The sequence below is a fragment of the Choloepus didactylus genome, chromosome 9, assembly GCF_015220235.1.
Source record: "Choloepus didactylus isolate mChoDid1 chromosome 9, mChoDid1.pri, whole genome shotgun sequence".
NCBI classification, from domain to species: Eukaryota; Metazoa; Chordata; class Mammalia; order Pilosa; family Megalonychidae; genus Choloepus; species Choloepus didactylus.
In genome coordinates this window covers 120,024,686-120,051,760 of record NC_051315.1, presented here as the reverse complement: position 1 = coordinate 120,051,760, position 27,075 = coordinate 120,024,686, and the positions used below count along the sequence as shown (strand labels likewise).

Here is a 27,075-nt window from a genome sequence, read left to right as displayed (position 1 = left end):
GGCAGCTGTTCCCCAACTAAATTGGCATGTAGGATCAACATCATCGCCAAACATTTCTGTCTGGAGAAATAAAGTAGCACTGCAGACATTTAGGGCAAAACAAGTCCTGAACTAGTGTAGCACAAAGATGATAAATATAACATCAAAGGCTAAATTAAGCCCGCACTAATGCATTGTTTGGATCCCCCTGTGCTTTTCTTATACACAAAGTTTGATTTTGTTGCTAACATTTAAAATTTGAGAGATACTTCATAAAAAACTAGATTCCCAGCTTCGGTGTGAAAAGCAGGGATTCCGGCACCACCAAGCCTAAATTCTAGAATGACAAGAATTGGTTGGCTCTGAAGAAGGCCTCCTATCAAAATCCCCTCCCCCAGCCCACTGCTTCACTCATTACATCACCTGCTGGCCCAGCAGGTGTTTTAACTCCCCCATTTTACATATGAGAAAACTGAGGTTCTAAGAAGTAAGGTGCCTTGCCCAATGTCAGAGTTATCTTGTGTTGTCTCCCAATTATCAGCAAACTCGTGATTCCTTTACTCTGCAAGATGAAGGCACATTTCCTGACTTATAATTGCATATTTTTCTGTGTAATTCAGCAGGTACAATGAAAATGATAATCCTTCTAACTTTTAACAAAGGCTTATTTCAAGGGATTTTAGAAACAACACAAATAGCTTAATTGTAATATCATCCAGAAGTCACCAGGATTTGGCCAGTCTTAAAACAGAAAAACTTACATTTAAACAATAATAAGAAAATACGATAATATAATTGAAAATAAGTATAATGAGATGCTGAATGGTCCTAGAGCATTACTTTTTCAGGCTGATCCTTACACATGTGTAATTCCTCCCTCCTCCCAGCTCCTTAGCACAATCTCACTCTTCTTTGGAGTCTAGAAAGATGTGCAAACTCTGTTTTGAAACTCTTCTCCAGGCCTCACCACAACATATACTTCATTTGGGGATTTTTCATTTTGCATTTATTTGTTCTCGTATTAAAGGTGGTAGATAATCTACACTGACTTGGGTGCACTTTGTGCATCATGTCCACAGGTATTTAGTTACCTGGGGTAGCATTGCTAGTCTCTGCAAAGTGCATTTTTGTCAGAACCAGCTACATGAATTGGGGATATATGGCTTACAAAAACTCCATAGAATGTAACAGCAAACACTAGAAATAACCTAAATGTAAATCAGAAGGGGAACAGTTCAATTAACTGTGGCATATTCATATTGTGGAAAACTATGCAGCAGAGAAAGGGGAAAAAGAGGTAAATACTCACTTAACAGATCTGTAGGTTGTGGAAGGATATCTACAGCACGGTATTCAACTACGTTTTTTAAAAAAAACAAAAAGCCATTGTCTATGGGTTCAGGTAGGTCTATGCAAATGCACAGAAAATATCTGGAAAGAAGCATGAATGTGGTAACAGGTACTTTTGGGTTGTCAGGGGAGCAGGGAGAGGTATGGGAAGGTCCAAGAGTGCTTTATCTTCATCTATCATGATTTATTTTGAAATTTAATTTTAATTAAAAAAAAACTTTTGGATTATTTGTGGCCTTAGGTTCTAAAAAACTTTTCACATAACACATAAATATTCATGTGACTACTAGCTTTCAATCATTTTCCAATGATGAAATTTGTAAAACATCTGCTCAGCCTTGGAGATGAAACTCATCTTGTATCTATCCAAATTAATTTTTTAGGATTAAATATAGCACAAGTCACCTAAAAAGTGAAATTTCACTTTCATTAGTTAAAAAACAAGTCAGTCAACTCTAGGAAGCATCAGAGCTCTGAGGAAACCCAGTTTATTTTTAATGGAAGGGCATAGGAAATATGGGGAGAATTTAAAGGAATTCAGTGTTACTCAAAATTCAGAAAAGAAGTAAAACTGACAAAGATTGCTTAATTTATCCTTATATGAGCTCTATTTCTAAGGTGTTTTTAATTTTTCAGCCATGGGTTTTGATTTTGCCAACAATATACGGACGGGACATGGGAAGACAAGTTTTCATAACGAGGGACCTGAGCCCCGGAGAGGTCAGAGTTCAAGGTGAGGTCACAGCTAGGAAATGGCTCCCTGCGACTGAAGAGCGCGTTTCTATTTCTATTCCCAGCCCTGTGCGCTCTCAGCCAGCCCATGCTGCTTGCTCGGATTCACCATCGGTGACATCGCACGTGTCGGTGCCGTTTGCCTCACGATTGCTTATTGATTGATTATTTATGTGCTGACCTCTGCAGCCTCCGCACGCCCCCCGCCAGGCGCATCTCTGACTCCTAGGGAGCTCGAGCTTCCTGCTCGCCTTTTCCCCTAATCCCTGAGCCCCGCGCGTTCCACCTGTTTCCCCAGGCATCACCGCTTGCCCCCTGCCCCACGCCGCTCCCCCGGGGACCTGAGCTCAGAGCCTCCCCCGCCTCCAGGCAGCGGCGCAGGACGGCGCCCGCGCGGTGGGGGCCGGCGGGTCCCCGGGACCCCGCGGCCAAGTGCGCCCGGGTGGGGTCGCGCGGCCCCGCACTCACCTGGCCCGCCGCGGGAACCGCCACCAGGAGCACCAGCAGGAGCGGCCGCAGGAGCGCGCGGCGCATAGTGGGCGCCGGCTCAGGGTCCTGGCGGGCCCGGGGACCCGCAGGCCTTCGGGCCACCGCGTCCCCTGCGCGCCGCGGGCTGGGGAGCCCCGGCTGAGAAGCTGGCGGGTTTTGTAGGGTTCGGCCGCGCGGTGCGTCCCTCTCCACCGAGGCCGTGGCTCTAAGGGAGGGAAGAAGTGGCCCAGGTCCCGCCCTTGTAGCACCCTCCTCCCCTCCCACCCCAGCTCACCAGGCAGTGTCCCTCCGACTCGGGCATCGTGCCCAGGAGGCCAGAAAAGGGTGAGAGCCTGCGGGACAGGTGGACGCGGATCCAGGGTAAGGGGTTAAGAAGGCGATGCTCTCGGGGTCCTGGGGCCTAGGCGGGGCAGGCGGGTGCGGGTGGGAGGTGGGGAAGCTTGGGGGTGTGCGGCGGGGAGGCGGCTGCTCAGGGTAGAGGGAGTGGCTAGTGGCCGGGCCCAGCTTAAGCTGGAGGCGAGTGGGTCGTCTGCACTCGGGCGGCCCGGCTCCCTCCAGGCTCCCGCGGCAGTGCGATCTCGCCGCCTCCGCCCTCTCCCGCACGCACCCACCGTGCAGCCGCCAGACTTGGCCGCGAGAGTGTTGCAAGGGGCAGCCGAGTCGCGGGTCGCTTTGGGTGCGGTAAAGCCGCAGGTGCGCGCCCCACGGGCGAGGAGGAGGGGGCTCCCAGCGCTGGTGCCCCCGAGGTAAGGCGCCTCCCGTCCCCCGGCCGTGGGCAGTCACTCTGTAGGGCCCAAGGCACCTGGCGGGGAAGTGGTGGGGGAAGCGTGGCACCCAAGGGTGACCGGCCGGCCCGGGGAACTTGAGGTCAGGGGGTTCACCAGAGGGGAGCTTTTCTGGCTCCCGGGCTTGTCTGCCTGGGCTTGAACTGGGAGCTGTGTTTTGATTAATTTGGGGGCTCGAGTTACCGGCCTGGCAGTTGGGGCACTCCAAAATGCCAAGAGCAGGAGGCAGCTGAGGGGAAAGAGAAAGCTATTCTCTGCCGCGTTGAACACGCTTTTCTGGCTAAATCTTATCTGCGGAAATGCAGGGGGAAACAAGACCCAACTCTGTTCCAGGGTTACTCCCTGCTGAGAAAGTCCTTTGTGGAGGTGGCCTTGGATGCCACTATGCAGTATCTGGTTTGTTAGAGCACGGGCTTCAGAGCAGCGGGCTTGCCCTTTCTTTGCCACAGATCCCTTTGGCCCTGGCGGACCCCTTCTCAGGATAATTTCCTGATATGCATGAACTAAATTAAAAGAGAATCAGTTTTACTGAAATACCATTATCAAAATGTTAAAGTCATGATATAGTAATATAAACATGCAGCATTATTAATGCATTAGATATTTAGATCTAACAGCAGATTTGGTTATCATCTCAAAGTCATGGTGACTACAAATGCTATCTTGAGATCACTGCCAAAACTGAAATATGCCATGAAAATAATAGTGCTTTCTATAGGCATAAACTCTGAAGAATGGCTAATACTGCTGTGCCTTGTTGCCAATATTCATAATGTTTCACTAACTTCTCTATATAAAGATGTGATTTTTTTTCCCATCCAAGTTTACAGACCACCTGAGTGCTATCCCTAGGTTAAGAACTCTCGCTTTGGGGCAGTTTAGGGGACATCTAACAGCAGCTGGTTATCAAAACCCAAATATGAAAGAAGCGGTTGCTCACCTACTGTGGGGGATTGTTAGTTTGCAAGTAGAGTTGGGGTCTGTTTGTATCTTGGACCTCTGTAGGCATGCAGGTAAGCAAAAGCCTGCGAGTGAATGAAGACAGCCTCTCCTACCCCTTTCTTTTGGCTCTAGGGTGACTATGACAGTCTTTGCACTGTCTTTTACATCAGTGATTCTCAACTGTGGCTGCATGTCAGAATTGCCTGAGGAGTCTCTAAAAATCCTGAGGTCAAGCACATCCCTGGCCATTTACATCCACATCTCTGGAGGGTGGTAGAGACTCAGCTATCAGTGTGTTTTCAGGCTCCCCAGTGATGCCCACATGCAGTCAAGTTTGAGACCCACTGCCTTACAAGCATGTAGCAGCTAGCTGCATTGAATTAGGGTCACTTCTTGGTAGAAGAATAAAAAAGATATATATACTAAACCATCTATTAAGGCTTAAAAACAGTGTGATTTGTGCCCAGACCACAATGTTGCAGAATGGTGAATAATAGTTTCACCCCTTTGATAGGGAGGGTCCTTATGGAATATTTGCCTGCCATCCTCGGGAGATAAGACAGCAGGTGCTCTGTTGATGAAGTGACAGTGTCCAAGAATTCTGAAAGACATGTGATAATCTTGCATGAACTGACATTAGTTCCTGAAACACAAACCCTGATACCAGTGTTAAATGCTCCTTCTCTTTGCTGAATTCCAGAAGATTTCTCAACCTGATTTTTAATTGCCTTTTCCTGGAACCAAGTCACTTTGATGGAAGACCAGATTTGGCTTTATTAGGATTTGTAATGGAAGGCAGCAGTCAACTACAAGTCACTTGTGTTGCGGCAACAGACGGGAAGGAAACTTGTGTGCATATATGGTGAGAAGGCTCTGTTTAGGAGCTTCATCTTGGGAGTTGACTCTGGATTTTGAATCCTCTTCACACTTAACTAGTGTGACCTTGGGCAAATTATATAACCTTTCTTGGTCTGAGTCTTGTCTTCCGTAACATGGAAACAATCATGGTACACACCCCAGGGAGTTGTAGAAATCTGATGTGATAATCCATGCAAAGCCTTCTGAGTAGGAGTCACACATAGCAATCACATCTTGGAATTCTGTTCTCCAGTTGCAGAAGAGGAAATTATGGTGAACCTGGTAAGAAATGGTGGCACAAGGTGGAGATGCTCTTCTCAGATCAGTAGTAAAATGATCAAGGGTCACGCACACCCCCAAATAGCTCTCTTGAGGTCAATGCACTTCTAAGGCATCTAGAAACTTGCTCCTTGCCCCCACCCTGGAGCCAGCAGCTTTGGCATTCCTGGCTAGCTTGTTAGAAATGCAGAATCTCAGGCGTGCTCCAGGCCCACTGTATCAGAGCCTACATTTTGGCAAGATCCCCAGGTGATTCATATACAACATTAAAGTTTAAGAAGTGGCTGGTCTCAAAGCCTGAATTAACTACCCATTCTCCCCTTCCCCACCACACACTCCTGCTTTCAGTACAATTTTTGGTATATTTACTGGGTGTGGAATTCTTGATTTTAAAATAATAGTCTTTGGGCCAAGAGAGTTGACTTTTTCACACTGGGTTCTTTAGATGTGAAAAAGCAAAAGGAAAGGGGAATGGTTATGTTAGCACACATAAAAAAGAAGTCTCTCATTTTCACTTTAATGCCAGATAAAGGTTTCGTACAAAATTGAAGTAGCCGGTTAGCCTTTCGTTATTACTTTTGCTCCTTTTCATAATTAGAGAATCATGCCCATTTTCTGCATTGTGCCTAAATTCTCAGTGGCTGCTTCCCTACACTCAGAGGTGGGCCCCATTAAGGCAGAGACCTTTTTGTGTTGTTGATTGTTGCTCAAAGAATAAATGAAGTTATTATTTGCTGGATGAATGAAGTTGAATGACCTGTCAAAATCACTCAGGACTCACACTCGAGTCTGTTTTCTTCCAAAGATCATAATCTTTCTATAGACTTCACTGTTTAGGGATGTGCCTCCGCTTTTGATGAGCTGTATTTCTCCGGACTGCCCACAGCTCCTTCTTTTTTTTTTTTATTTATTTTTTATTTTTTATTTTTGACAGTTTATTTGGATTAGATATTCCTAGAATTGATTTTTATCTGATCAATTCATCTTTTTTTTTTATCTTCATTTTATTGAGATATATTCACATACCACGCAGTCATACAAAACAAATCATATTTTCGATTGTTCACAGTACCATTACATAGTTGTACATTCATCACCTAAATCAATCCCTGACACCTTCATTAGCACACACACAAAAATAACAAGAATAATAATTAGAGTGAAAAAGAGCAATTGAAGTAAAAAAGAACACTGGGTACCTTTGTTTGTTTCCTTCCCCTATTTTTCTACTCATCCATCCCTAAACTAGACAAAGTGGAGTGTGGTCCTTATGGCTTTCCCAATCCCACTGTCACCCCTCATAAGCTACATTTTTATACAACTGTCCTCGAGATTCATGGGTTCTGGGTTGTAGTTTGATAGTTTCAGGTATCCACCACCAGCTACCCCAATTCTTTAGGACCTAAAATGGGTTGTCTAAAGTGTGCATAAGAGTGCCCACCAGAGTGACCTCTCGGCTCCTTTTGGAATCTCTCTGCCACTGAAGCTTATTTCATTTCCTTTCACATCCCCCTTTTGGTCAAGAAGATGTTCTCCGTCCCACGATGCCGGGTCTACATTCCTCCCCGGGAGTCATATTCCACGTTGCCAGGGAGATTCACTCCCCTGGGTGTCTGATCCCACGTAGGGGGGAGGGCAGTGATTTCACCTTTCAAGTTGGCATAGCCAGAGAGAGAGGGCCACATCTGAGCAACAAAGAGGCATTCAGGAGGAGACTCTTAGGCACAAATATAGGGAGGCCTAGCCTCTCCTTTGCAGCAACCGTCTTCTCAAGGGTAAAACTTATGGTAGAGGGCTCAACCCATCAAACCACCAGTCCCCTATGTCTGTGGTCATGTTAGCAACCATGGGGGTGGGGTAGGCGAATACCCCTGCATTCTCCACAGGCTCCTCAAGGGGGCACTACATCATTTTTTTTCCTTGTTTTTCTTTCTTTCTTTTTTTTTTTTTTAACTTTCCCTTCTTTTTTAAATCAACTGTATGAAAAAAAAGTTAAAAAGAAAACAAACATACAATAAAAGAACATTTCAAAGAGACCATAGCAAGGGAGTAAGAAAAAGACAACTAACCTAAGATAACTGCTTAACTTCCAACATGTTCCTACTTTACCCCAAGAAAGTTACATAATATAGCAACATTTCTGTGAACTTGTTCCTACTATATCCATCAGAAATTAACAGACCATAGTCATTCCTGGGCATCCCCAGAATGTTAAATAGCTTATCTGTTCTTGGATTATTGTTCCCCCTTCCTTAATTGCTCTCTATTGCTAGTTCCCCTACATTCTACATTATAAACCATTTGTTTTACATTTTTCAAAGTTCACATTAGTGGTAGCATATAATATTTCTCTTTTTGTGCCTGGCTTATTTCGCTCAGCATTATGTCTTCAAGCTTCATCCATGTTGTCATATGTTTCACGAGATTGTTCCGTCTTACTGCCGCGTAGTATTCCATCGTGTGTATATACCACATTTTATTTATCCACTCATCTGTTGAAGGACATTTGGGTTGTTTCCATCTCTTGGCAATTGTGAATAATGCTGCTATGAACATTGGCGTGCAGATATCTGTTCGTGTCACTGCTTTCCGACCTTCCGGGTATATACCGAGAAGTGCAATCGCTGGATCGAATGGTAACTCTATATCTAGTTTTCTAAGGAACTGCCAGACTGACTTCCAGAGTGGCTGAACCATTATACAGTCCCACCAACAATGAATAAGAGTTCCAATTTCTCCACATCCCCTCCAGCATTTGTAGTTTCCTGTTTGTTTAATGGCAGCCATTCTAACCGGTGTTAGATGGTATCTCATTGTGGTCTTAATTTGCATCTCTCTAATAGCTAGTGAAGCTAAACATTTTTTCACGTGTTTCTTGGCCATTTGTATTTCCTCTTCAGAGAACTGTCTTTTCATATCTTTTGCCCATTTTATAATTGGGCTGTCTGTACTATTGTCATTGAGTTGTAGGATTTCTTTATATATGCAAGATATCAGTCTTTTGTCAGATACATGGTTTCCAAAAATTTTTTCCCATTGAGTTGGCTGCCTCTTTACCTTTTTGAGAAATTCCTTTGAGGTGCAGAAACTTCTAAGCTTGAGGACTTCCCATTTATCTGTTTTCTCTTTTGTTGCTTGTGCTTTGGGTGTAAAGTCTACGAAGTGGCCGCCTAATACAAGGTCTTGAAGATGTTTTCCTACATTATCTTCTAGGAGTTTTATGGTACTTTCTTTTATATTGAGATCTTTGGTCCATTTTGAGTTAATTTTTGTGTAGGGGGTGAGGTAGGGGTCCTCTTTCATTCTTTTGGATATGGATATCCAACTCTCCCAGCCCCATTTGTTGAAAAGACCATTATGACTCAGTTCAGTGACTTTGGGGGCCTTATCAAAGATCAGTCGGCCATAGATCTGAGGGTCTATCTCTGAATTCTCAATTCGATTCCATTGATCTATATGTCTATCTTTGTGCCAGTACCATGCTGTTTGGCAACTGTGGCTTTATAATAAGCTTCAAAGTCAGGGAGTGTAAGTCCTCCCACTTCGTTTTTCTTTTTTAGAGTGTCTTTAGCAATTCGAGGCATCTTCCCTTTCCAAATAAATTTGATAACTAGCTTTTCCAAGTCTGCAAAGTAGGTTGTTGGAATTTTGATTGGGATTGCATTGAATCTGTAGATGAGTTTGGGTAGAATTGACATCTTAATGACATTTAGCCTTCCTATCCATGAACATGGAATATTTTTCCATCTTTTAAGATCCCCTTCTATTTCTTTTAGTAGAGTTATGTAGTTTTCTTTGTGTAGGTCTTTTACATTTTTGGTTAAGTTGATTCCTAGGTACTTGATTTTTTTAGTTGCTATTGAAAATGGTATCTTTTTCTTGAGTGTCTCTTCAGTTTGTTCATTTCTAGCATATAGAAACATTACTGACTTATGTGCATTAATCTTGTATCCCGCTACTTTGCTAAATTTGTTTATTAGCTCTAGTAGCTCTATCATCGATTTCTCAGGGTTTTCTAGATATAAGATCATATCATCTGCAAACAATGACAGTTTTACTTCTTCTTTTCCAATTTGGATGCCTTTTATTTCTTTGTCTTGCCGGATTGCCCTGGCTAGCACTTCCAGCACAATGTTGAATAACAGTGGTGACAGCGGGCATCCTTGTCTTGTTCCTGATCTTAGAGGGAAGGCTTTCAGTCTCTCACCATTGAGTACTATGCTGGCTGTGGGTTTTTCATATATGCTCTTTATCATGTTGAGGAAGTTTCCTTCAATTCCTACCTTTTGAAGTGTTTTTATCAAAAAGGGATGTTGGATTTTGTCAAATGCTTTTTCAGCATCTATTGAGATGATCAATTGATTTTTCCCTTTTGTCTTGTTAATGTGTTGTAATACATTGATTGATTTTCTTATGTTGAACCATCCTTGCATGCCTGGAATGAACCCCACTTGGTCATGGTGTATGATTTTTTTAATGTGTCTTTGGATTCGATTTGCAAGTATTTTGTTGAGGATTTTTGCATCTATATTCATTAGGGAGATTGGCCGGTAGTTTTCCTTTTTTGTAGCATCTTTGCCTGGTTTTGGTATTAGATTGATGTTAGCTTCATAAAATGAGTTAGGTAGTGTTCCATTTTTTTCAATGTTTTGAAAGAGTTTGAGTAAGATTGGTGTCAGTTCTTTCTGGAAAGTTTGGTAGAATTCCCCTGTGAAGCCATCTGGCCCTGGGCATTTATTTGTGGGAAGCTTTTTGATGACTGATTGGATCTCTTTGCTTGTGATGGGTTGGTTGAGGTCTTCTATTTCTTCTCTGGTCAGTCTAGGTTGTTCATATGTTTCCAGGAAATTGTCCATTTCTTCTACATTATCCAGTTTGTTGCCATACAGTTGTTCATAATATCCTCTTATAATTTTTTTAATTTCTTCAGGATCTGCAGTTATGTCACCTTTTTCATTCATTATTTTGTTTATATGGGTCTTCTCTCTTTTCGATTTTGTCAGTCTAGCTAGGGGCTTGTCAATCTTGTTGATCTTCTCAAAGAACCAACTTTTGGTGATATTTATCCTCTCTATTGTTTTTTTGTTCTCTATGTCATTTATTTCTGCTTTAATCCTTGTTATTTCTTTTCTTCTACTTGGTTTAGGATTGGTTTGCTGTTCATTTTCTAGCTTCTTCAGTTGATCCATTAGTTCTCTGATTTTGGCTCTTTCTTTCTTTTTAATATATGTGTTTAGTGCTATAAATTTCCCCCTTAGCACTGCTTTTGCTGTATCCCATAGGTTTCGGTATGTTGTGTTCTCATTTTCATTCGTCTCTATATATTTAGCAATTTCTCTTGCTATTTCTTCTTTAACCCACTGATTGTTTAGGAGTGTGTTGTTTAACCTCCAGGTATTTGTGAATTTTCTAAGTCTCTGATGGTTATTGACTTCTCATTGTATTCCATTGTGGTCAATGGAATGTGCTTTGAATGTGCTTTGAATTCAATGGAATGTGCTTTGAATAATTTCAATCTTTTTAAATTTATTGAGGCTTGTTTTATGTCCCAGCATATGATTCATTCTGGAGAAAGTTCCATGAGCACTAGAAAGGTATGTGTATCCTGGTGACTTTGGATGTAATGTCCTGTATATGTCTGTTAAATCTAATTCATTTATCAGATTGTTTAGGTTTTCAGTTTCCTTATTGGTCTTCTGTCTGGTTGATCTATCTATAGGAGAGAGTGATGTGTTGAAGTCTCCCACAATTATTGTGGAAACATCAATTGCTTCCTTTAGTTTTACCAGTGTTTCTCTCATGTATTTTGTGGCACCTTGGTTGGGTGCATAGACATTTACGATTGTTATTTCTTCTTGCTGAATTGCCCCTTTTATTAGTACGTAGTGGCCTTCTTTGTCTCTCAAAACATCCCTGCATTTGAAGTCTATTTTATCTGAGATTAATATTGCTACACCTGCTTTCTTTTGGCTGTAGCTTGCATGAAATATTTTTTCCATCCTTTCACTTTCAGTTTCTTTGTGTCCATGTGTCTAAGATGAGTCTCTTGTATGCAACATATTGATGGTTCATTTTTTTTTGATCCATTCTGCGAATCTATATCTTTTAATTGGGGAGTTTTAATCCATTTACATTCAACGTTATAACCGTGAAGGCATTTCTTGAATCAGCCATCTTATCCTTTGGTTTATGTTTGTCATATTTTTCCCCTCTGTCTATTAATATCCTTTATTGTACCCATACCGAATCTCTTTAGTACTGAACCTTTCTCCAAGTCTCTCTGTCCTTTCTTTGTTTCTCTGTCTGTATGGCTCCCTTTAGTATCTCTAGTAGGGCAGGTCTCTTGTTAGCAAATTCTCTCAGCATTTGTTTGTCTGTGAAAAATTTAAGCTGTCCCTCAAATTTGAAGGAGAGCTTTGCTGGATAAAGTATTCTTGGCTGGAAATTTTTCTCACTCAGAATTTTAAATATATTGTGCCACTGCGTTCTCGCCTCCATGGTGGCTGCTGAGTAGTCACTACTTAGTCTTATGCTGTTTCCTTTGTATGTGGTGAATTGCTTTTCTCTTGCTGCTTTCAGAACTTGCTCCTTCTCTTCTGTGTTTGACAGTGTGATCAGTATATGTCTTGGAGTGGGTTTATTTGGATTTATTCTATTTGGAGTTCGCTGAGCATTTATGATTTGTGTATTTATGTTGTTTAGAAGATTTGGGAAGTTTTCCCCAACAATTTCTTTGAATACTCTTCCTAGACCTTTACCCTTTTCTTCCCCTTCTGGGACACCAATGAGTCTTATATTCGGACGTTTCATATTATCTATCATATCCCTGAGGTCCGTTTCGATTTTTTCAATTTTTTTCCCCATTCTTTCTTTTATGCTTTCATTTTCCATTCTGTCATCTTCCATGTCACTGATTCATTGTTCAACTTCCTCTAGTCTTGTACTATGAGTGTCCAGAATCTTTTTAATTTGGTCAACAGTTTCTTTAATTTCCATAAGATCATCCATTTTTTTATTTATTCTTGCAATGTCTTCTTTATGCTCTTCTAGGGTCTTCTTGATTTCCTTTGTATCCCGTACTATGGTCTCATTGTTCATCTTTAGTTCTTTGAGTAGCTGCTTTAGGTGCTGTGTCTCTTCTGATCTTTTGATTTGGGTGCTTGGGCTTGGGTTATCCATATCATCTGGTTTTTTCATATGCTTTATAATTTTCTGTTGTTTTTGGCCTTGTGGCATTTGCTGAACTTGATAGGGTTCTTTTAGGATTTGTAGACCAATTGAAGTCCTTATGTCTAATTTATCAGATCTACAGCTTCGTGGAGTACACTTTCTCTAACTAACCAGCAGGTGGTGTCCACGAGCCACCTGTTCTCCACAAGCCAGTTCTCCCCTGCTTAGCCTTTTTGGTGAATGGGGGAGTGAGTCTTGTGGGGTCCAATTGGTGTACCAAGCTTGCGTGTGTAGTTGGTGTTGCCTGCCCTGTATATGGGGTGTGTTTCTGGGCAGTCAGGGAGGGGGGGGTGGCCCTAACAATCAAATCTCCCTGGTGATCCTAGAGTTTTATAGGTGCTGCAATAGTCTAATCCTTCAGTTCAGTCCTGCCACAGTTTGTCTCTGCCACTGACCCACAAGTCCTTGGTATTGGCGTATGGCTCCTGAGACTTGCAAGTGGGCCCCTCTTCCAAGCTGTGCACCCCGGGTCCTCTGTTGAGGGATGACTGTGCTATGTCACACGTGAGTGCCATCCCCCCAGGGCAGTTCTGGGCTGCTGGGCTGTGTAGGGAGGCTCCCAGTATGCTGAAATGATGTCTGAATGGGGCTTTGTTAATTCACACTGCTCCACCTTCCCAACTCTGGGACAATCAGCTGAGGTTGCAGGGAAGGCTAATGTCCACGCCCAGTTTTGTGGTGTGTGCCTGTTATTTGAAGCACTTACGTCACACTGGGTTGTCTGGGGCAGCTCTGGGCTATGGGGCTGGCGATGGGCAGGAGTGTTTCCTGTCCACCAGAATGATGGCTGTGAGCGGACACCCCCCTTTTCTTGGGAAGTTGTGTTGTTTAGTGAATTTTCTCAGCCACTGGATTATTGCCTTTTGTCTCAGAGCTCTCTTAGTTCTGCTCTTGACTTGACCTGCCCAAATTGCAAGTCTTTGAAGCTTTCTATATTGGGCTTCTTAGAGTAATTGTTTTAGAAAAAGAAAAAAGGATTAAAAAAAAAAAAAAAAAAAGGGCCCTCCTCAGAGATCTAATGGGTTATTGAAATGCTAAGAGACAAAGCAACCAGGGCCATTAAGGAAAGGTCCACAGGGCAGACAGATCAGCTTTTCTTCAGGATTTGCATATGCGCCTCAGGGCCTGAGCTCTGCCCTTCCCCTTTCTATGTTCACCAGAACTCCAAAAATCCTCTGCTTTTATTTTGGAGTTTTTCGTGTTGTTTTTTTTCTATGCCTGTCTCCTCTCTGCTGGGCTGGCTGCTCTCAGATTCTCTGGTGTCTGGTCTCAGTCTGTCTGTGGTTGGAGTTTGGATCAGTAGAAAGAGTTTCCGATAAGGGCTGCCACTGCAGTTCTCCCTTCTCCTTCCCGGAGCTGACAGCCCCTCCTCCCCCGGGACTGAGCCTGGCAGGGAGGGGCGCGGGTCCCCTGGCCGCAAAAACTTACAGATTTCGCTGATCTCAGCAGTTCCACGTTTTCATGAGTGTTGTATGAAGTATGCCCATAGTCCGATTGCTCTGTGGTGTCCAGTCCGCGCAGTTCCTGGCTTTCTACCTACTTTCCTGGAGGAGTAACTAAAACATACAGCTCACCAGTCTGCCATCTTGCCCCGCCTCCCCACAGCTCCTTCTTTAATCTTTTTTCTTCAACTCTCCCCTCACTTATCACTTTACTTTTTTTTAATGCAATTTTATTGAGATATGCTTACATACTAGCCAACCATCCAAAGTGTGTAATCAGTTGTTCACCGTATCATCATATGGTTGTGCATTCATCACCATGATCAATTTTTGAACATTTTTGTTACTCCAAAAAATAAAAATAAGAATAAAAATATAAGTGAAAAAAGAACACCCAAAACATCTCATACCCCATTCCCCCTATCATTCATTTACTTTTTGTCCCCATTTTTCTATTCATCTGTCCATACACTGGATAAAGGCAGTGTGAGCCACAAGGTTTTCACAGTCACATGGTCACCCTGTGTAAGCTATATAGTTATATATTTGTCTTCAAGAATCAAGGATACTGGGTAGCAGTTCAACAGTTTCATGTATTTCTTTCTAGCTATTCCAATACACTAAAAACTTAAAAGGGATATCTATATAATACATAAGAATAACCTTCAGAATGTCCTCTTGACTCCTTTTGAAATCTCTCAGCCACTGAAACTTTATTTTGTTTCATTTCTCTTCTCCCTTTTGGTTAAGAAAGCTTTCTCAATCCCATGATTCTGGATCCAGGTTCTTCCCTGGGAGTCATGTCCCATGTAGTGGGTAGGGCAGTGAGTTTACCCACAGAATTAGCTTAGAGAGAGAAGCCACATCTGAGCAACCGAAGTTCTCTGGGGGTGACTTTCAGGCACAATTATAGTAGGCTTAGCCTCTCCTTTGCAGTAACAAGCTTCATAAGGGCAAGTCCCAAGATCAAGAGCTTGGCCTTCTACACTGGTAGTCCCCAATGCTTGTGAGAATATCAGTAATTCTACAGGTGAGGAAGTTGAATACTTCCACATTTTTCTCCAGTCTCTCAAGGGGATTTTGCAGATACATTTTTATTCTCTGCCCAGATTACTCTGGGATGTATCGGGGCTTCACACTAACCTGTACAAACTAACCATATCTCATTCCCTATTCAAAGGTCCATGCAATTATGGTGTGAATAACCTGACCATACAAGTTAAATTATATAGTGTGCTACAAAAAAATATAGATTTTCAACCAAATAAACATCTCTTCCTTTGGTATCACACAGAAGTTGAAGTTTTAAAACACCATCAATATCATCCTTTATCCTTTAGTATGATTTACCTTAGTCCTAACCAAGTCCAATTCATTCATATCTCTAATTGAAGTCTGATCTCTTTTTCAACCTCTTTAACATTTGCTGTATGAGGTAATGCTGACATTCATAGCTGCCGAGCTCTGGCTCTGAATGAGCCTCAGGTGTCATGTCACACAGATACCCGAAGTTCCAGGGACTGACCAGGTTATTCACAAGGGCTCAGCATCTCAGAATTAGAAATAACCATTACAACTCATGAATAGATGTAACTGCTGTAAGAGCTTACAATCCCGGGACCTGTACCATAAGTCTTTCCCTGATAACCTATGCTCTCAGATACAATTCTCAGGGTTTGCCCATTATAGTTAGCCCACATTAGTGAAGCATTATAATGTTTGTCTTTTAATTTCTGGTTTATTTCACTCAACATACTGTCATCAACGTCCATTCATCTAATTGCTTGCCACGCAACTTCATTCATTCTCGTAGTCGCTCAATATTCCCTTGTATGTATACACCACAGTTTGCCATTCTGTTCATTTGTCCTTAGGCCACCTCCATCTTTTGCAAATTGTGAATTCTGCCACCATAAACCCCACTGTGCAAATGTCCATTCGTGTCCCGTTCTTAGTTCTTCCAAATATATACCCAATAACAGGGTTGCAAGACCATACGGTAACCCCATACTTACCTTCCTATGGAACCACCACACTGCCTTCCAAATGGGCTGCCCCATTCTACTTCCCCACCACCAGTAATTAGCTACATCCCACTCTCCACATTTTCTCCAGCACTTGTATCCCTCTGTTTATTTTTTAAACAGTTTTATTCATACACCACACATTTCCTCCTAAGTAAACAATCAATGGTTCCCGGTATAATCACATAATTAGGCATCCATACCACAATCTATATGAGGACATTTTCATTTCTTCTGCAAAGAAAGGAGGAGGAGGAAAAAGAAAAAAGAAAGAAAAAGAAAAAGAAAAAAAAAGGAATGATTAAAAAAAGAAAAAATAAAATGAAAATAAAATAAAGTACAGTAAAAAAGTCAGACAATAACACTGATGCCAAGAATCCCATACCCCTCCCTTATATCCGCCTCGTATTGACATTTAGCTTTGTGTTAAGGAGAGTCATGTCTATGTTCACAAAGAATCTTGGTTTGTAGTTTTCTTGTAGTATCTTTTTCTGGTTTGGTATTTGAGAAATAGTAGCCTCATAAAATGGATTGAACAACACTCTTTTTTCCCTCTATTTTCTGAAAGAGCTTGTAAAGTGTTGGCATTATTCCTTTCTTAAATGTGGTATAGAATTCATCAGTGAAGCCAGCTGGCCTTGGAGTTTTCTTTGGAGAATGCTTTAAATTATGAATTTAATTAATTATGAATTTAATTGATACTGGGTGATTCAGATTTTTCCATCACTTTTTTGTGTTGATTTTGATAATTTATGTCTTTTGCTAAGTTTGTTCATTTCCTTTGCATTGTCAAATTTATTGGCATACAATTACTCAGATGATTCTTGAATTGTCCTCTTAATATCTGTAGATTTATGGTGGATTCCCTTTTTGTCATTTATGACATTGGTAATTTGTTAGGTTTATCAGTTTTATTTGCCTTTTGAAAAAAACCTAAGAAACAACTTTCAGTTTCATTGGTTTTTCTCTGTTGTTTGAGTGTTTTCTTCTTTACTGATTTCTTTTCTTCTCTTTTTATTTCCTTCCTTTTCCTTCAGGTTTAATTCTTTTCCTAGTTTCGCAAGATAGGAGCTTAGATAATTGAGTTTAGACCTTTCTTCTTTTCTAAATAAACATGTATAGCTGTAGTTTCCCTCTCTGCATTAGGTGAAGTGTATCCCATATATTTTGTTATGTTTTATTTTCATTATCATTCAGTTCAAAATATTTTCTATTTTTTCTATCTTCTTTAACCCATTTGTGATTTGGAAATGTGTTGTTTAATTTCAAGTATTTGAAACTTTCCTAGATGGTGTATCATTGAATTCTAAATTAATTCTTTGCAAGATTTCAGTCTTTTGAAATCTGTTGAGACTTGTTACATGGGTGAATGTATCATGTCCATTTGAAAATAATATATATTCTGCAGTTTTTGGGTGTACTGATGTCCTATTTACATATAAGTAAGATCAAGGTGGTTGATAGTGTTGTTCAAATCTTCTGTGTCTTGACTGATATTTTGCCTTGTTCTATCAAGCATGTCTCCATCCATGTTTGAGGATTTGTCTGTTTCTCCCTTTAGTTTTTCGGTTTTTTTCTGCATATTTTTGAAGTTCTGTTAGTAAGTACGTATAGTAATAATTTTTATAACTTCATGATATATTAGTGCTTTATCATTATAAAGTACTGTTTCCTATCTCAGTCTATTTTATGTGCTATTAATATAGCTACTCTTTCTCATACTTATTGTTTGGAGATATACCTTTGGCCTTTTACTTTCAATATATTTGTATCTTTTTATTGAAAATTCATCTCTTGTACGCAGAATATAGTTGGCTTTTTTTTTTCATTAGAGAAGTTGTGGGTTTATAGAACAATCAAACATAAAATACGTACATAAAATACAGGATTCCCTCACGCTACCCCACCACAAATACCATACATTGGAGCATATGATTTGTTACAATTGATGATAGACACTTTTACAATTGTAGTATTAATTAAAGTCCATGGTTTAACTTAGGGATCACTATTGTGTATTGTAGTTCTGTGGATTTCTTAAAAAATTATGCTTTGTTACCATATATATGATCTAACATTTCCCCTTTTACTTATATTCAGATATATATTTCAGTGGTGTCAATAGGGTTTACAATGTTGTGCTACCATCATCACCATCCATTACCAAAACATTTCCATCATTCCAAACAGGAACCCTGTGCATTTTTTAAATATGATTTTATTGAGATATATTGACACACCATACAATCCATCCAAGGTATACAATCAGTTGCTCACAGTATCATCACACAGTTGTGCATTCATAACGACAATCAATTTTAGAACATATTCATTACTCCAAGAAAAAAAAAAGAGAAAACCCAAAACATCTTATATCCCTTACCCCCACCACCATCATTGACCCCTAGCATTGGTGTGGTACATTTGTTACTGTTGATGAAAGAATATTATGATATTATGTTAAGTATAGTCCGTAGTTTGCAATAGGTGCATTTTCCCTCCATATACCACTCTATTATTAACTTCTTGTAATAGTTTTGTACATTTGTTCTAAGTTCATGGAAGAAATTTTTTATACTTGTACTGTTAATCACAGCCATCATCCACCACAAGATTTACTATGTTATACCTTTTATTTCTTTTTCTTGTCTAATTGCTCTGGTGAAAACTTCTAGTACAGTGTTGCATAACAGTGGTGACAGTGGACATCCTTGTCTTTTTACTGATCTTAGAGGGAAAGCTTTCAGTCTTTCACCACTAAGTAGGTTGTTAGCTGTGGGCTTTTCATATGTGCCCTTTATCATGTTGAGGAAGATTTCTTCTATTCCTAATGTTCTACTTGTTTTTATCAAGAAATGGTGCTTTATTTTGTCAAATGCCTTTTCTGCATCAATTGAGATGATCATGTGCTTTTTTCCCCTTCATTCTGTTAATGCGGTTTATTACATTAATTGATTTTCTTATGTTGAACCAGCCTCGCGTACCAGGGATAAATCCTACTTGATCATGGTGTATAATTATTTTAATATGCCGTTGGATTTGGCTTCCTAGGATTTTGTTGAGGATTTTTGCATCTGTATTCCTGAGACATATTGGTCTGTAGTTTTCTTTCCTTGTAGTATCTGTATCCACTATGGTATTAGGGTGATGTTGGCCTCATAGAATGAGTTGGGGAGTGTTCCCTGTTCTTCAATTATTTTGGAAGAGTTTGAGCAGGATTAGAGTTAAGTCCTCTTGGAATGATTGGTAGAATTCACCTCTAAAGCCACCTGGTCCTAGACTTTTGTTTGTTGGGAGATTTTTGATTCTTTACTAGGAATTAGTTTGTTGAAATCTTCTGTTTCTTCTTGAGTCAATAAAGGTAGTTTTTGTCTTTATAAGAATTTGTCCATTTTATCTAGGTTATCTAATTTATTGGCATACAGTTGTTCACAGTATCCTCTTATAGTCCTTTTTATTTCAGAAGGGTTGGTAGTAATGTCCCCCTTTTCATTTCTGATTTTCATTATTTGTATCCTCTCTCTCTTTTTTTTGTCAGTCTAGCTTAAGGTTTGTGGATTTTATTGATCTTTTCAAAGAACCAACTTTTGGTTTTGTTGATTCTCTGTTGTTTCTTGTTTTCCATTTTGTTTATCTGATCTTTGTTATTTCCTTCTTTCTGTTCACCTTGAGTTTAGTTTTTTTTCCCTATGTCTTCCAAATTTGAAGTTAGGTCTCTGATTGGAAATCTTTCTTCTTTTTCTAATGTAATTGTTTAGAGCTTCAAATTTACCTCTCAACACTGCCTTTGCCACTGCATCCCATAAGTTTTGGTATGTTGGATTTTTATTTCCATTTGCCTCAAAATATTTCCTAATTTCGCCTCTGATTTCCTCTTTAACCCACTGGGTATTTAAGAGTATGTTTTTAAATTTATACATATTTGTGAATTTTCCATTTCTCCCTCCATTACTGATTTCTAGCTTTATTCTGTTGTGGTCAGAAAATATACATTGTATGATTTCAGTATTTTTAATTGATTGAGACTCGTTTTGTGCCCCAACATATGGTCTGTACTAGAGAATGATTCACGTGCATTAGAGAAGAATGTGTATTCTATTTATATTGGGTGCAGTGTTCTGTATATGTCTGTTAGGTCTAATTGGTTTAGTGTATCATTTAAGTTCTGTACTTCCTTATTGCTCTTAATGTTCTATCCATTTTTGAGAGTGGTGTGTTAAAGTCTCCTACTATTAATGTAGAATTGTAAATTTCTCCCTTCAACTCTGTTAGTGTTTGCTTCATATATTTTAGGACTCTGTTGTTAGATGCGTATATCTTTATAATTGTTAAATCTTCATGCTGAATTGTCCCCTGTATCAGTATATTATGACCATCTTTGTCCCTCACAACTTTTTTTGACTTAAAGTCTGTTTTATCTGGTATTAGTGTAGTTGCTTCAGCTCTCTCTTGGTTCCTACTTGCATGGTATATGTTTTTCCATTCTTTCACCCACAACCTACTTGTATGTTTGACTTTAAGGTGAATTTCTTGCAGACAGCATATAGTTAAGTCATGCTTTTTACCCATTCTGCCTCTGCCTTTTGACTGGAGAGTTTAATCCATTTACATTTAAATTCACTACTGATAATACAGGACTTCTTCCATTTTGCTATTTTGCCTTTGTAAGCCTTATGCCTTTTTTTTCCACCCTCACTTCCATGAAAGCCTACTTTTATATTTATTTTCTTTTTTATGTTGTGCCATATTGAGTGCCTTCTCATGTCTATCTGGATGTATTTTTCATCTGTTTTCTTGCGGTTACCATGGGATTAAAATTTAACATCCTAAATACATAACAATCATATCTGGTTTGATAGCAACTTAACTTCAATAGTATGTATATGTACTTTTTCTTTACCCCTTTGTCCCCTGAGCATTTTTTTGTACTTGTTACCACTTATATCTTTGTATATTGTATGTCTAATAACCTAGATTTATCATTACCTCTTATGCATTTGCATTTCAATACCTGTAGGAAGTAAGAAGTGGAGTTACATACCAAACAATACACTACACTAATACTGGCATTTCAAGCTACCCAAATGGTTATCTTTATTGCAGATCTTTATTTCTTTATGCTGCTTTGAACCATAGTCTAGTGTCGTTTCCTTTCAGTCTGAAGAAATCCCTTTAGCATTGCATGTAGGGTAGATCTAGTGGTGATGAACTCCCACCACTTTTGTTTATCTGAGAATGTCTTAATCTCCCCTCATTTTTGAAAGAGAGTCTTGCTGGATATAAAATTCTTGGCTGGCAGTTGTTTTCGTTTAGCACCTTAAGTGTTTCAACCCACTGCCTCTTTGCCTCGATGGTTTCTGATAAGAAGTTGACACTCAATCTAATTGGGACTGCCTTGTATGTAACACATTGCTTTTCTCTTGCAGCTTGCAGCTTGTGCTTTGCATTTGAAAGTGTAATCAACATATTACAGGGTGTATTTTTCTTCATGTTTTTCCTGTTTGGTGGTTTGTGAGCTTCTTGGGTGTGCATATTCACATCTTTTGCCAAGTTTGGGAAGTTCTCTGTTGCTATTTCTTTGACTATTCCTTCTCCCCCCTTTTCTCTTTCTTCTCCTTCTGGGACTCCCACAATGCATATAATGGTGTGCTTGATGGTGTCCCATAGCTGTCTTAGGCTATTTTTGCTTATAATATTTCTTTTTTCTTTCTGCCCTTCAGAGCCTGACTCATTCCAAGTGTCCTGTCTTCAAGTTCATTGATTCTTTTTTCTGCCAGTTATACTCTGCTCTTGAAACCCTCCTGGGCATTTTTCATTTCAGTTATTGTAGTCTTCAACTTCAGTAGTTCTGTTTAGTTCTTTTTTTAAAATTTCTCTTTACTTAGACTCTCATATTGTTCATTCATTGTTTTCCTGATACCCTTTAGTTCTTTCTCTGAACTTCCCTTCATCTCTTTGAGCATTTTTAAGGTCATTTTTTTAAAGTCTTTGTCTGGTATGTCTACATTCTTGTCTGCTTCTTTGGTGTTTCCCATATTTTTATCCTCTTTTTTGGATGGGCCATAATTTCCTGTTTCTTTGTTTGCCTTGTACTCTTTTGTTGCACACTGCATATTTTAATATTTCAAAATGTTAACTCTTGGATTTGCTCCCTGGGGTGTCTGTTTCTTGGTTTTGTAACCAGCTGGTGATAAGACAGAGATTTTCTTGAGTTTTAGCCGTATCAGGAAGGTTTTCCTAAGGCAAAAGCAGTATGCAGGGTTTTCCCTGTCTTTCTGGGCCTCTGTCTTGTCCTGGTCTTTTGCTTGTTAGTTGTTTTGGAGTTCCTGTTTACAGGAGTTTGGTTATCCCCTCCATTTGCTGGGAGACAGACCTCCCTCTCCCAGGTATTTGAAGCCTGCAGCTTTTTGTCCCAGACTATTTGCCTATATAGTTTATTTTACATTCCTGGAGGTAAATTTTGGGGGAAGGGTCACCTTGCAGAGGACTTTCCCAAGTCAGTCTTTCTCAGCAACCCAGGGCCAGCGACACATGAAGGGGGTGCAGATTGGCTCTAAAGTGCCTTGGGGAGGGGATCAGGAAGGGCGTCAAAATCTTCTCTGATGACCCCCCAAAACTGAGCTTTCCTGGCCGCCCAGCAAATGCAGCCCTTCAGCCAACTGCTCCCTGCAGCCCTGTGGAAGCGATGTGTCTTTAAATCTCTGTCGCCACCATCCTGTCTGGAGAGGGTTGAAAGGATGACTGCGGCCTTTGCCCAGGGTGGGGGGGGGTGTGCTGGTTTGAATGTATTATGTCCCCCAGAAAAAGCCATGTTCTTTGATGCAATCTTATGGGGGCAGACATATTAGTGGGGATTAAGTTGGAAGGTTTGGATTAGGTTGTTTCCATGGAAATGCAACCCAACCAACTGTGGGTGATAACTGTGATTGGATAATTTCCATGGAGGTGTGGCCCCACCCATTCAGATGGGCCTTGATTAGTTTACTGAAGCACTATATAAGCTCAGACAGAAGGAGCGAGCTTGCTATAGCCAAGAGGGACACTTTGAAGAGCGCACAGAAGCTGAGAGAGGAACTGCAGTTTACAGAGACATTTTGGAGATGACCTTTGAAAGCAGACTTTTACTCTGGAGAAGCTAAGAGAGGACAAATGCCCCAAGAGCAACTGAGAGTGACATTTTGGAGAGAAGCTGAAGCCTAGAGAGGAACGTCCTGGGAGAAAGCAGACACTAGCCATGTGCCTTCCCAGCTAACAGTGGTTTTCTGGACACCACTGGCCATCCTCCAGTGAAGGTACCCAATTGTTGATGCATTACCTTGGACACTTTATGGCCTTAAGACTGTAACTGTGTAACCAGATAAGCCCCCTTTATAAAAGCCAGTCCTTTTCTGGTGTTTTGCATTCTGGCAGCATTGGCAAACTAGAATGGGGGTGGGGGCAGAGGTGGGGTGGACTTGAAACAGTTGCTGCCCTCAGAGCTGGGACCCAGCAATCTGAATTTGCTGATCGAAAGCCATGATCAGCCATTGGCCATGTCCACCCCCATTCTTGGGGAAGAGGAGTTTTATGTCCCTTTCTGTTACCAGTGTGCTAGGCAGGGACTGGACCCCAAGGTGGCTGCCATCACAGTGGGGGATTGGAGCTGGTAGCCACCACATGGAGAGAGCAGTTTAGTGTTCTTTACCATAATTTATCAGTCTCTTCCTCTCACTCTGCCCTGGTTGCTATACAGTGTTCTTTACTCCTCTGGGGTTTCAAAATAGTTGTTTCAGACAGTTCATGCCTGTTTAATAGTTGCTTTGGCAGGAGAACTGAGTCTTGGAGTTCCTTACATCACCATCTTTCCTAGAAGTCCTTTGCTTTTTTTCTTTTTTTTTTTTTTTAATCTTGTTTGACAATCTCTGCCTTTGAATAGTTCAGTACATTTTCATTTATAGTAATTGACATAGTAATATTTATGCCTTCCATTTTGCCATTTACTTTTTATCTGTCTTATCTGGTTTTTGTTCTTTTCCTTTCCTTTCCAGACTACTTTTGTGTTAATCAAGTATTTTTAGTATTCCAATTTAATTTCTCTATTGACTTTCATCTAGAAATAGATGAAATGTTCATCCAGATAGATCTAGTATGTCTTTGCATTATTTTGTTAGTGATTATTCTAGAAATTACCATATTCATCTTTAACGTTTGCTAATTTATTTTAATAAACACTGAATTGCTTCCGGCAATTTGAATTCATTTTTGTATCCATAATACCTATTATGGGATTTGACAGAAAATTGGAGTCAATAGCTATTTCTTGAATGAATAACAATTATAAAGGTTTATTTTTCTTGTAGTAGGTATATATGGAGGTGATATTAGAAAAAAAGAAAGAATTTTTGTTAATGCCAACCTAATCACAGAGAATCACTACAAATTTTAAGCATTGTTACATTTTTAAATAAATTTAAATTTGCAACTCTTTTTCTTTAATTTCATACCTAGATTAGATTCTATGTATTATGTTATTTTATTTCCATATGCCTGATATTTTTGGTATTAAAAATTTAATGCATACCACCTCCTAACCTTAATGTCTCAAGTTACAAAAAATATATATAGTCATTTACAAATTTCAGGATGGGGAAGCAACCTTATGCTGTGCAATTCTTTATACTCTTGTGAAACTTTCAATTACTCATTTTCCTGGTCACTCATTCTGTCCACATGTCAACTTCATTCCATGCACAGTAAGTCTTCTTGGCTTTACTCAGTTACATACTATGTGTAAAGTCTGCATTGAATGTGTTTTCTTGGTCTGAAGCAGGTTGAGTGATGGCGTGCTTCTGAAGCCCAGTCTTGAGGGCTACCCTTTGATCTTTTAGTCGGCTCGAGAATAGCAGAACTATTCCTTGGGGAGTCTAGTTCCGGGTCCTGAGTTTCTAGTAACTAACACCTGCAGGGGGTTGAGGCTGGGCAGGAGAGGGGATGCACCCATGAACAAAAGGAGGTTGTTAAGCCCTTGTTAGGAAAGACCGAAGACTCACATGAGTACAACCCCTCTTACACCAGCAAGGCAAAGCTTTCCTCCTACCTTGGAACCAATCTCACCCCACCCCAGTATAATTACTTGACCTTACTGTGACATTTCTTTCCCTTTCTGCCTTCATGGGCACCTTTACTGCTTTAACACTTGACTTTCCTAGATCTTTAGAGGTGGTGCCTTTAAGATTCCTGACCATCCTATAGAAGTTTTAGATTTGAAATTCCAAACATAAAGACCATCACTTGAGAACTCAAGTTTTCTGGGATTCACAGCAAACTGGGTGTCTTTGTATAACAGTGCACCATCTGCATTTATAATTGGCTCTCTCTGCTACTGCTGTATTGGAGGATAAAATTGTTCTTCCCAGAGATGAATTCTCTGAATCTCAGGTTCATTTCCATGAATAATGAATCTGTATCATGTAGCGATTAACAATTAAGGCCTTGGAGTTTAAATCCTGGGAATGTCACATATTGTGTCTCATTTGTAAGATAAAGATAATCATATTGCTTACCTTGTAGGATTTTTGTGAAGAATGAAGATCTATGTAAAGTCCTTGGCAGAGAGAATCCAAAAGGAGCCGAGAGGTCACTCTGGTGGGCACTCTTACGCACACTTTAGACAACCCTTTTTAGGTTCTAAAGAATTGGGGTAGCTGGTGGTGGATACCTGAAACTATCAAACTACAACCCAGAACCCATGAATCTCGAAGACAGCTGTATAAAAATGTAGCTTATGAGGGGTGACAAGGGGATTGGGAAAGCCATAAGGACCACACTCCACTTTGTCTAGTTTATGGATGGATGAGTAGAAAAATAGGGGAAGGAAACAAACAGACAAAGGTACCCAGTGTTCTTTTTTACCTCAATTGCTCTTTTTCACTCTAATTATTATTCTTGTTATTTTTGTGTGTGTGCTAATGAAGGTGTCAGGGATTGATTTGGGTGATGAATGTACAACTATGTAATGGTACTGTGAACAATCGAAAGTACGATTTGTTTTGTATGACTGCGTGGTATATGAATATATCTCAATAAAATGAAGGAAAAAAAAAAAAAAGTCCTTGGCATGATTCTTAGTATATAACTAGCCCTCTGAGAATTCTGGCTATTATCATTTCTTAAGAGGTTGGGGGAGGTGATGATGATGAAGAGGAAAAGAAAGAAGCAGTAGCAGCAGCAAAAGAGTTAGCTTACTTGTTCATAAAACTGTCAGTCTTTTCCTAGATCTTTTCCTGTGATTCTAAATAGAATTGTACTGCATGCTGCCTTCTTCTATACTATCTAAAGATTCATCCGTCTCAATAGTTTTTCTCTCTCCTGATGTTTAAAAGGTAACTTTAGTAGGTACTAAGCATATTCCCCTCTTCCATCTGCCCAGATCTTCCTTCCTTCCTAGATCAATCTTGCCCCACTACCACCACCACTGTCCTAGGGTCTGTCAAGTTTGCACCAGTTCCCACTTCTCTCGTCCATCTCTCATACATTGTGAGCTCTTTGTGTCTCTATCACAAATTAGATAGAGAAATCTGAGATACGTACTGAGAAATAGAGAACTCAGAGGAGTGACAAACTTTCCCAGGGTTATATTGCTAAGTAATAAGATTTGAACATGGGTCTTAATAACTCCAAAGCCCTGCTTTCTTCACCTACTTTGAGAGCAGATGGCCTCTGCAGAGGAAGGGAGTGGCAATAGAGGTGAGAAATCTTCAAAGGCAAGTGCCAGCAAGTGAGTTGGGGGTGGGACCTGTCCAGGGGGATCATGGTATGTTACTGTCAGAAATCACCCCCGAGGCAGTTCCAGGAGATCTGAAAGGCCCAGAGAGTTCAGAAAGAGTATTTCCAGTCCTGCCTAGAGGGAAGAATTGTAGATCTAGTAAACCTGGAGGATTAGTGTTTGGGCAAGAGACTTGAGAGTAGAGAGTACACTGAGTCAGG

The 27,075-nt window shown here is 40.3% G+C and overlaps 2 protein-coding genes across 7 annotated transcripts in view; one reads left to right on the top strand and one right to left on the bottom strand.

Moving 5' to 3' along the window:
* Positions 1-2,927, bottom strand: part of COL4A3 (collagen type IV alpha 3 chain) — a 151,526-nt gene extending 148,599 nt beyond the window's left edge. For 2 of the 3 annotated variants that reach the window (XM_037848458.1, XM_037848461.1), the window contains exon 1: positions 2,530-2,744. In XM_037848458.1, the coding sequence (XP_037704386.1) occupies positions 2,530-2,595 (66 nt within the window). In that variant the 5' untranslated portion in view covers positions 2,596-2,744. Of the gene's footprint in view, positions 1-2,529; positions 2,745-2,824 lie in introns of those variants that run through there. The other variant, XM_037848460.1, reaches the window with a different exon arrangement.
* Positions 2,616-27,075, top strand: part of COL4A4 (collagen type IV alpha 4 chain) — a 141,912-nt gene continuing 117,452 nt past the window's right edge. The window contains exons 1-2 of one of the 4 annotated variants that reach the window (XM_037848457.1): positions 3,055-3,296; positions 4,978-5,139. The gene's annotated coding sequence lies outside the window, so the exon portion shown is untranslated. Of the gene's footprint in view, positions 2,911-3,054; positions 3,297-4,977; positions 5,140-27,075 lie in introns of those variants that run through there. The other 3 variants (XM_037848453.1, XM_037848455.1, XM_037848454.1) reach the window with 3 other exon arrangements.